Raw genomic sequence first — 10,400 nt, 5'->3', positions numbered from 1 at the left:
CATACTCCTGAAGATCATAGACACTGCCAAAGGACTTGAAACCCCTTAGGCTGCAACTATATTTGGTTTCTTTATTCAAACTATTGTAATTTTGCTTGTTTTATTAGTTCTGTGTGTGTTATGGACCTATTACCTATTCTGTAAGCTGCTTATCATTTTTGCTTGAAAGGATACCAATTTGGGAACTATGACCCTTGTGCTGCAAGTTTGCTGGTCATGGTTTGCCCATAGAGTTTATGCAGAGGCCCACCTTGTGGTTTCTAGCTGTCCTTTCTGTCAACAGTTTAACTCCTCATGGAAGACTGTCTCTGCCTTTCTATTCATCTCTCTTATCTTGTTGAGGGGGCTTGCTTTCTTCCCTTCCAAATTCTCTTATTTTTACAGAAGGCATTACCACCCTTCTCACCTCTTCCTCAATTCTCTCTCCTCTCACATCCAATCAGTTGCCATATCTTATAGGTTTTATCTTCCTATCTCTCACATCTAGTTCTTCATGTCCATTCATAGATACCAATTTAGTTCAGGCCCTCTCTACCTCTCACCTCCTAATTGCTTTCTCTGTCTCAAATCTTTCCTCACTCCAATCATCCTATGTACTGTTTCCAAAGTAATTTTCCTTAAAGGAAGATTTAATCATGTGACTCTCCTATTTAATCCATATCATGGTTTGCTATTGCCCCCAGGATAAAATGGAAATTACCCTATTTAGCTTTTAAAGCCCTACACAATCAGTCCCTAATCAGAGTTTGAAGAGAGCTGGCCATTGCTTTGTATGGGCCATCACTAACCAACACTTATTGAGTTTTCCTATGTATTAAGCTGAGGCTGGAGGGGAGAGAGAGGAAGGACATCTGTCCCTGTCCTCCTGGAGCCAGCCCTCCAGTGAAGCAGGAAAGAACAGGCAGGTGGCCATAAAAGGATCTTTATTAGCTATACTTCTTCCTTAGTACAATGAAGGGTTGGACTCTGAGCTCTCCTCTCCTGGACCACCAGACTTTGCGTGAGTCTGAGTTCAGCAGGGTCCAGAGGTATGTGCTTACAGACTGTCCCATAAGGAATCATAAAAATGAAGAATACAGAAATTATCAGATGACTATTGGAAACTGATGTTATATGAAGTAAACAGAAAAGGAAAGTATTATATAACATGACTACAACATTGGAAATGGAAAGAAAAGAAATTAAATTGATGGCTTTGTGATTAATGATCCAGCCAGGTCACAAAAAAGAGAAAGAAAATGTGCTCCTTTCCTTTCTTTGCAGAGAGATAGTGGTCTACGGTTGTGGAATATCACATGCACTGTCAGAAATAATGGCTGATGGTCAAATATCTCAGATGGAACTCATTCAGTAGTATAAGCAAACTTGTAAGTCCCCTCTACTTCAAATGGGAGTTGTCCTAGTTTCTTAAACTTTATTTTAACATTTTATAACATACTATTAGGGCTGATAGGATCTTATGACCCTGTGTGAATAAGAAGTTCTAAAAACTTCACAGATAAGAACAACTCAAGATGTTTTTGCTATTCTCCCTCCCCCAAAGCAAGTTAGTATTATCATCCATTTTAAAGCAAAATGTACCAAATTAAATCTTTACTTCCTTCTCCTTCTTAAGTTCCTTCTTCTTTGATTATTCCTTACCAAAGTGGTTTCTTAAGAATGTCATGGTCTGTGTTTTTTTTTTTTTTTTTTGAGAAATCTAGATTGTATAGACATGATAATGAGGGGCAGTCTTGGCTTGAAAGTCTTGCCTCATAGCACCAATAATCCATTCTTAGGCTCCAGTCCTTCAGGCCTGGTTATTAACATGTGCAGCTGACAAAAATCAAGGGTCCCACATTTATCTAGTCAAATTTGCTTTCCACAATTATCTAAGTGCCAAGTCCAATCATGTGCTTTAAACATTCTCAGTTGAACATGCAATTTTACCTTATCCCAGCTTTTAAGAGTTTGAGATTTACCCTGTTCCAGTCCCATATTGATACTAGTATCATCTTGCCTTGGGGCAACCTAAAGTTGAGTGAGACCATCTACTCACCACTGCCCCATTTCCACAAACATGCAGTTCTTTTTCTTCATGCGCAAAAGATAAAGAACCAGTTTTGAGTTCTAGACCTATTTCTCCTTATCTTTCCTGAGTTCAAGGAGCTTAATTTTCTGACCACTTCATGTCTGACTGATTGCTGGGAGAGTTCACTCTAGCCTGAGATCAGACAAAGGTCTGAGTGTCAGCTGTGCAGGCAGAGTAGACCTAGTGATAGTCATGCTAGCAAATGACCCATCCTGGCTGGCCCATCAAATTGTTAAAAGGAAAATTTTTTGCTCAGGCTGTATGCTGTAATAGGGAAAACTCTGGAAATAAGCAAAAGGAGTTTATTGTACCACACAAAGGCAGTAGTGTTGGGTGTGGCCTGGACCTGAATTCAAACTGTTTCTTCTCAGTGAAATATCAGGCAAGGTTGCCTAGCTATGAGAGCCATGGAAGGTTTGAGAAGGGATAAAAATGTTTGGAATATCCTGTGGGTGACTGGAATAGTGAGTTACTTAGGGAACTTTAAAAGGGCTCTCCTCATCCTCCTCCGCTTCATACTGTTCTTTTAAGGGACAGGCAAGTCCAAGGACAATGGCTCAGGGGAAAAGTCTGTTCAATAGAAAGATTGCTAAATTCACCATAAAATTCTCATCAGAAATATTCCATCCTTTCTCCCCTACCCTAAGGTCCAGTAAAGGGAGTATACAGAGAGACAGACAGACACAAGGAGATAGAAGTGAAGGGTCCCTGTCCACTACAAGCCTTGTTCTATCGAGTCCATCCTCAACCAGAATTTAAGACATTTCCCAGAGTGATTCAGTCTGCAGGCAGTCGGGAGACCAGTCATCCAGGGATCGTCACTAAGCTGGACTAGATTATGCTACAGGGTCAGCCTCTGTGAGTTGGCCAGTCCCTCGAGCCCCCCGGGCCCGAATATCTGTGGCATCATTGAACTGGAGGCTTGTGTTGCTCTGGTGTTTCACTGTCAACAGCTCATCGCTCAGGTCTGGCTCCTCTAGGTCACTCCTCACGTCACTCTTTACCTGAGAATCATAGGGACAATTCATCAATAAGCATCTTTTAAACCCCTGTCATGCACTAATTACCGTACAAAGCAAAGGAGGAACCAAGACTAAAATGCAACAGGCCTTGCCCTCAAGGAGCTTCCATTCTATTAGGGAGAAATAGCCTGCACTTCTAAAATTATATATAGAATATATGCAAAATAAATAGACAAGGATATTTTGGGATGGGTGGCAGTAGAAGGTGGGGGTAGGGAGGAAATCAGGAAATGCCTAATTTAGGTGATACTTGAGTTGAGTCTTAGAGGAAATTAGGAATTCTAAGAAGTAGATGTGAGGGGGGCTGACATTTCAGGCATGGAGGGACAAAAGGTGCAAAGACACAAAGAGGGGACATGGAGCACCCTGGGTGAGGGATAGCAAGAAGGCCAGTTTGACCAGACAGAATCGTGAGTAAAGCAATGGCAGCAATGTATAGTAAGGCCAGAAAAGTAGACTGGGGCTGAGTGGTGCAAGGTTATAAAGGATAAATAAAGTCTATACTTTCTTTTGGTGGTAATAGGGAGCTACTGGGATGGCCACTGTTACCTTGTCATTGATGCTGCCTGCTGTTTCACCCTCTGGATCACCAGACCTTGCATTTGCCCTAGCACTGTGTGAACCCTAAAACCCCCTTTTGCTAATTTCCAGCTTTGAAATATGCATCAACATTCCATTACTACAGGAAAGGGCATGTTGATAGAATACGACTCCCTTTACAATCCCAATGGATTCCCAAATGAGGCAATGTTTGTAAAATGCTTTGCAAACCTTAAATCACTACATAAATGCTAGCTATTCTCAAACCAAAATAAACCTCTCCAGCCCACTGCTCTCTATATGTTGTCTCCCCTTCTTAAGGGTACAGTTTCAATTTTTTTTACTGGTATTTCTGGAGCTTAGTACAATGTTAAGGCTTTTAATACGTGTTTTTTCATTCATTCATTCATTGGGGAGGAGAGTTTATTCTTTACTCAGTGAATGAATTTATCACCCAATCTAGGTGCTAATGGCTACTGTCAATCAACAACCAGAGTATTCTTCCTTCTTTCCTCAATGAGTTCTGTGTCTAGCTTACAGTGTTTCTTAACCCCACCCAAAACTCCTACTCTCATACTAGGGGTCTTCAATATACCCGCTGATACTCCCTTAAATACTCTAACTTTCTAACTCAACTACACAACTCCAGTGACTTATGCCTTCTCTCCACCTCAGCCACACATAGAAATGATCATACCCTTCAGTTTGCTATCACTCACAAATATTCCACTTTCATGTACATAAACTCTGAGATTCTCTTATCTAACCAAAATCTTTTATCATTCCATTCTTCTCTCTGCTTTACAATGCCCAACCTTATTCTTCTTCGTGGTGACCCTCCTCCCCACCCCACATTCCTTGGTTCTTTATCAGGTTATCACCCCTGCACTGGCTACATTCTCCTTCTTTTCCTGTCTTGACTCAGTCCAACTGGATGGTATCCTCTCCATTTTAATCTCTTGCCTCTTTATCCTATTAGCTATCATACTTTCCCAAACCCGAACCTTGGATTACTCCCAACATCCATCTCCTTTGTTCTTATTCATCTGCTATTGACTGGAGGTCAAGAAAAATCAAAGGACCATAATAACTGAGCTCCCCTACAAATTTATGGTACACATCATCAACTGAGTTCTCACTGAAGAAGAGAATCTGTTTACACCTTCCTAATTGATTTGCTAGACCACTTACCACAATGGAAATTTTAAACATTTTATCCCTCCTCAAGATTCCCATGGTATTCTTCCCTTTACTTTCTCAGCTGAGTACCTTACCTCCACCTCCTACTTCACTGAAACAATTGAAGTCATGCAATGAGAGCTCCCTCATCCCCCCTTCTCCTCTTCTCACATCACTCGGGCATCTTCTCCCACATTTCCTCCTTCACCATTTTCTCACATAAAAAAGGTGGCCTTCCTCCTTGCCAAGGCAAATTCCTTGATATACACCCTTGATCTCATCTCTTCCCATCTTCTTTGGCATGCTGTCCTCTCTCTCTATCATTCCCTTTCTCTGTGGTCTAACCTGTGTTTTGGGAAAACCACTTCTCAGTAGTGTGAAGAATGATGGGTGTGTGAATAGAGAAGGGATTAGAAGGGTGAGATATTGTGGGAGTAGAAGTGATAATATTTGGCATCTGACTGAGTATGTAAGGTGAGAGAGTGGAAAAGAAGGATGGACAGAGATGAGGTGAAAGAAATGAGAGAGAGAGAGAGAGAGAGAGAAAGAGAAAGAGAGAGAGAGAGAGAGATTGATTGATTGATTGATTGATTGAGATTGGAAAGACAAGGACACTGGATAAGATGTCTTGTTGGTAGTATTTGGGTGCCTATTGGTACTAGGATGCTAGGCCTGAGTTTCCATGCCCCACTTTCACCTCCAGTACTCCTCTTTCCTTACTTTCTCCTTTGCTGATGGACAGGGATTGGGGGTAGGGTGAGTGGGCCAGGATAAGTTTTGTACTTACTTGGCCCTCTGATAAAAACTTATAGATCACTTTGAGGATGAGGAAAAACCAGAAGAGATTAAGACTCTGTGTAACCATCAGGAGGGAATTGGAAAAGTAATATCCAAAGAAGAACTGGTTGTTGGTCTGGAAAACATAGTAGAAATTGTAGATGACTCTGTAAGAGAGAGAGAAACTGGGGGTCACAATGTGGGAAGGGAGGAGGCAGGCTGCCAGGGCTCAGATGCCTTGATCATCAGAAACAACCTTGTTATCCCCCCAAAAATGGGAGGGACACAGTAAAAGCCACAGGGATCCTCAAAGGATCCCTGGCTTGACCTTATGTCATCTTTTGCACACACAGAAGGACTTGTCAAGCAGGAGGCTCACTCCTCTTTCTAGGAGGCAGCTCTTGGCAGCAAAAGGTCCCTAGGACTCAGAACATTTTCCTCCTCCCTGCCCTCACCCCACCCCACCTCCTAGGACTCAACTCACTTGGTTGGGAAGAAAATGAGTCTGCTAACAAAGAACACCAGGCCAAAGAGGATGAATATGATGTTCTGAGCTTGCTTCCACTTTGCATAAGCTATCATCTTACTAGTCTGGAAGGAGACAAAAGAGAGAATTTTGGTAACACATAAACCCAGAGTTGGGAGGGAGCCCCGGAGGGTATCTAGTACAACCTACGCTTGTCCAAGAGTCCCCCTAGACAAGCCATCATTTCACCTGAAGGCCTATGATGATGGGGAACTCATATCTTACAGACCATACATTCTACTTCCAGAGAGCTGTGTACCTTGGGAAGCTTTATCTTATATGCAGATTCCCTTTGGAGGCTGGGCTGAGTTCCAGGCCATTGACCAGTGAGAAATAGCTCAACCCCATCCTTCTTATTTTGCAAAAGACAGAGCTAGTCATAGGATCAACACACATGGATGGGTTGTAATATTCATTGTAGATCTCATCCCCCTCAAATCCACCCCTCTCTGGAACTTCTCCATCTCTCTCAAAGGCACCATATCTCTAATCACTAGATTTGAAACCTTACTGTCATCTCTGACTCCTCACTTTTGCCACCTCTCCCACCCTGTCCCATACACATTTTCACAATATCTCTCATCTCTATCTTTTTATCTCCAGTTACACAGCCGCCAGAATTAGGGCTAGTTCCTGTTGCCTGGATTATTGTAAGCAGCCTCCTAGTTGGACTCCCTGCCTCAAGTCTCTCCCTATTCCAGTCCCTTCTCCACTCAGCTGCCAAAGTAGTCTTCCTAAGCTACAGGTCCACTGTCCATCAATCCACTGCTCAAAAAATTCCAGTGGCTCCCTATAATCTCCAGGATCATATATAAATCCCCATGTTTGGCATTCAAAGCCCTTCATGACCTAGCCCCAACTTACCTTTCCAAACTTATTACTTACCTTCCTATACTATTCTCTAACCAAGTCTTGCCTATTTCCAGTTCCTCAAACTCATTCAAAAATACAGTTAATATATCCAAACAACGATAATGGATAGTATGTATGTTTTGTTGTTCTTTAGTTGTTTCAGTCATGTCTGATTCTCCATGACCCCATTTGAGGTTTTCTTGGCAAAGATACTGGAGTATGAGGATGATGAGGATGAGGAAACTGAGGCAAACCACCTTAAGTGACTGACATTTAGCAGGCACTTAATAGATGTTTGTTGATTGATTGATTCGTGTCTGGATTAACTGTTACCTCCCCTGTTTTGGTGACTGGGTCTTTCTGAATGCAGCCCAAACTGCATTAACTTTTATGGCTGCCAGTGTCATCCCCTGAACTCCCATTGTGCTTTTTATCCACTAACCCTGCAGGGCTTTTCCAAAGAAAGCATTGTTCAGACACACTTTGCTATTTTCTTCTTGCAAAGTTGACTCCCCCCCCCCATCTCAGCCATAGCCCTTTGCTTTGTGCATCCTTTGTCCTAGAGCAGGATCTTTTGGGACCTTGGTGGAATTCAACCCATTGCTTCCGGCCTTCCTCACTTTCTGCCATAAGCACATTAGCAAAGTCACCATTGATTCTGCTAGCCAAATTATTCAGGGCCTCTGTGACCTGGGTAGGTCTACAGAGTTATGCTCAGCTTACCCAACTTTCCTCCTCTTTCAGCTCTATCCCCTGGCCAGACTTATATATCTTTCTTTCTCACCCTGCCTCCCCATGACTTCTGCCAAGACTTGACTATAGAGGGAAAAATCAAAGAATGCTGGCCTGGAAAAGCCCACGCAGAGGCACCAGCTGTCCCCATAGGAAGGCTAGGCGGGAGGCCTGATGACTGTACTGCTGTGTGAACCCCTCACAGGTAGAACTGGTGCTTGACAATTTTTTTTTTTTTACTGAGGGACATCGAGTATGTCAGAATGATATAGCATGACAGAGATGTTGACTGTCCACAGAATCAGAAAGATAGACTTGGGATAGAACCTTGTTCCCTGAAGTAGGCCATGAAAACATCTGTGTCAACTCTCCTTTGGGACCCTTCACTGTCAGGTTCTTTGCCAACACTTTTGCTCCCTTGGACCTCCAGCAAGGTTGGGGAAAAGATTTCTCTACTATCCATCCCTCTGCAGGGCAGGTCATAGACCAGTGATCCTGAGAAATAGTTATTTCCGCCCTTGGTGGTAACCTTATAGGAAAAGAGTTCCAGTGTTCTGAATTCAGATATCAACTTACCAGAAGGAGAAGAGTTTCTCAGAGAAGATAATCATTCCTATAATAGTCCTGTAGCTGAAGAACCAAAGTAATCCATTCCCTGGCTGGTTAGGAGATCTGGATCTTGACAGTGAAAGCCTGGGGTCACTGTGAAATATTTGTCCCATTGTACCACAAAGGGCTTGTGCCTTTCAGGAGGAGTAAAATGGATGTAGAGAGCTAATGGTGATGTTTTATGTTTCTGTATGGTCAATGCTGCTATAATGTGGCTTTTGAAAATGAGAATTTGTTCCAACATGATTGCTATATTAGGGAATTCTTTGAGCAGAGCAGGAATTTCAAGTTTGCTTCTACTCAATTTTTTCTGCAAGGAATAGAGAAAGTGCTCAGAAAATGGCACCACTTCACAGTAACTGAGAAACTGCAGCCCAGGTTCTTGATATCTCCTCCACAATTGACCTTCAGGTCTTTGTCAAGGTAAAGTGTCATTGTGTATCTTCTAGTACAGCTGGAGCTAAGAGCAGAGAAAGGCTCGTCTATACCACTTCCACCTTTGCCCCTATTCCCTTCTGCTGTGGCCGCATGCCAACCTGTTTGTGCACCTGGGCCCTAGATGGAGTAGCAACCCACAGCCAAGTGCACAGCTTCCATTTGTTGTACTATTTATGAATTTCTTAACCATTTAATATATGTAAAACTGTATATGCTTTTTTAAAATTAGGTTCCTACTTTTTTTTTCTGGTGTGTCACTGATAAAGTTTTTGAGTTTTGTGCCTTGAGCCTCATTATCCTCATAAATGGTGTTTTTTCATTGGTGATTTTGAAAGGCACTGTGTTTCTTGGGAATGCTTATGTCACATTATTGCAGAATGACTGTATTTGCTAATGTACACTTGAAAGTCTTTTGCATCAGATATTCCCTGTGGGGGAAATTAAGAGCTGTCTTATGCCTAATACCTATATTGCATAATGAGAACTTTTTTAAAAAAGGGACCCAGTTAGTGTGCCTCTTCCCCTATTTTGGGGAGACACTAGATGTGAACCATAGCTAAGTTTTATTTTTAGATATTTCCCTGGACTTTTACTCTCTGGTAGGCAGAACTGGGACATCTAGGTGGTGCACTGGATAGACCACAGGGCCTGGAGTCAGGAAGATCAGAGGTAAAATCCAGCCTCCGATACCTACTAGCTGTGTGACCCTGAGCAAGTAACTTAACCCCTATTTGTCTCAGTTCTTCTATGAAATGTGTACACACTAGAGAAAGAAATGGCAAACCACTCCAGTATCTTTGCCAAGAAAACCATGTAAAGTCAAACATGACTGAACAACCAAACAACAACAAAGGGACAGAGCTAGGGAGAGAGAAAGTCTCATCTCTCTCTTTTGGGTCATTCCTCTCCCCAGAGATGGCATCAGGTTCATGTGAGCCTTGAGTCCCTCCTTCTGCTAGGACCTCCTGGGCCACCAAGCATACTGGAATACAATAATGGTGAGGGAATTTAGGGACAGCTTTGTTCCCTTCTCCAAGGCTGTGGCCTCTGCACACATGAGGCTTGCAGGGACTCAGGTGGATCCTAGCTATATTCCTCCAGGCTGGACTCACTCACCTCCAGAAAGATATCTGACACATCATGTAACAGCATCACCAGAACACCAATGTGCACCAGGTTGGCAGAATAAGAGTAGAAGATCAAAGTGACAGTCACAAAATGATGGATGACATATCCATAGAAGTCCTGGGAAGAGAAGGGTAGCCATGAGGACCTTGCTTACTTCCCAGAGGATGTAGCTCACTTTGCCCATATTCAGGGTTACACTGTGACCCACAGTCTAGGTATACTTTTCCTCCCACCTCTTCTGCCCTGATTATGTGACAGTCTTCTCAGGGAAAGTTCCAGCCTGTTAAGAGGAGGAAGAGATTGAAGTGAGGTACAAGGAGAAGATGAAGAAGGAGAGTCAAATGGCTGACAGTATGTTGGAGGGAGAGCTGCTGATTGGGTTGGAAATGGACCTAGTGGTAGGAGCTCCAGAGAAAGCATCTTTGTTATTGAATTGAACAGAATGGAGTTGGCTCCTTAGCTTCTGGCCTCCTTACTCAATCTTTAACAGAATTTACCAAGTTCAAGTGGACCAGGTCTGCCCTTA

General features: G+C 42.8%; 1 protein-coding gene across 1 annotated transcript in view; it reads right to left on the bottom strand.

Annotated features, from left to right (window-relative positions):
- Window positions 1-1,682: 1,682 nt before the first annotated feature.
- The window catches only part of LOC114029612 (ceramide synthase 4-like), a 26,877-nt gene continuing 18,159 nt past the window's right edge, over window positions 1,683-10,400 (bottom strand). Inside the window, exons 9-12 of the mRNA XM_027844151.1 lie at window positions 9,863-9,991; window positions 6,074-6,180; window positions 5,600-5,756; window positions 1,683-3,075 (exon numbers count right to left, since the gene is read on the bottom strand). Coding sequence (XP_027699952.1) covers window positions 2,908-3,075; window positions 5,600-5,756; window positions 6,074-6,180; window positions 9,863-9,991 — 561 coding nt within the window. The 3' untranslated portion in view covers window positions 1,683-2,907. The remainder of the gene's footprint in view (window positions 3,076-5,599; window positions 5,757-6,073; window positions 6,181-9,862; window positions 9,992-10,400) is intronic.

The sequence above is a fragment of the Vombatus ursinus genome, unplaced genomic scaffold, assembly GCF_900497805.2.
Source record: "Vombatus ursinus unplaced genomic scaffold, bare-nosed wombat genome assembly UNPS02014935.1, whole genome shotgun sequence".
Lineage (NCBI taxonomy): Eukaryota > Metazoa > Chordata > Mammalia > Diprotodontia > Vombatidae > Vombatus > Vombatus ursinus.
The sequence above is the reverse complement of the archived record's forward strand: the minus strand, read 5'-3'. Positions and strand labels throughout refer to the sequence as shown.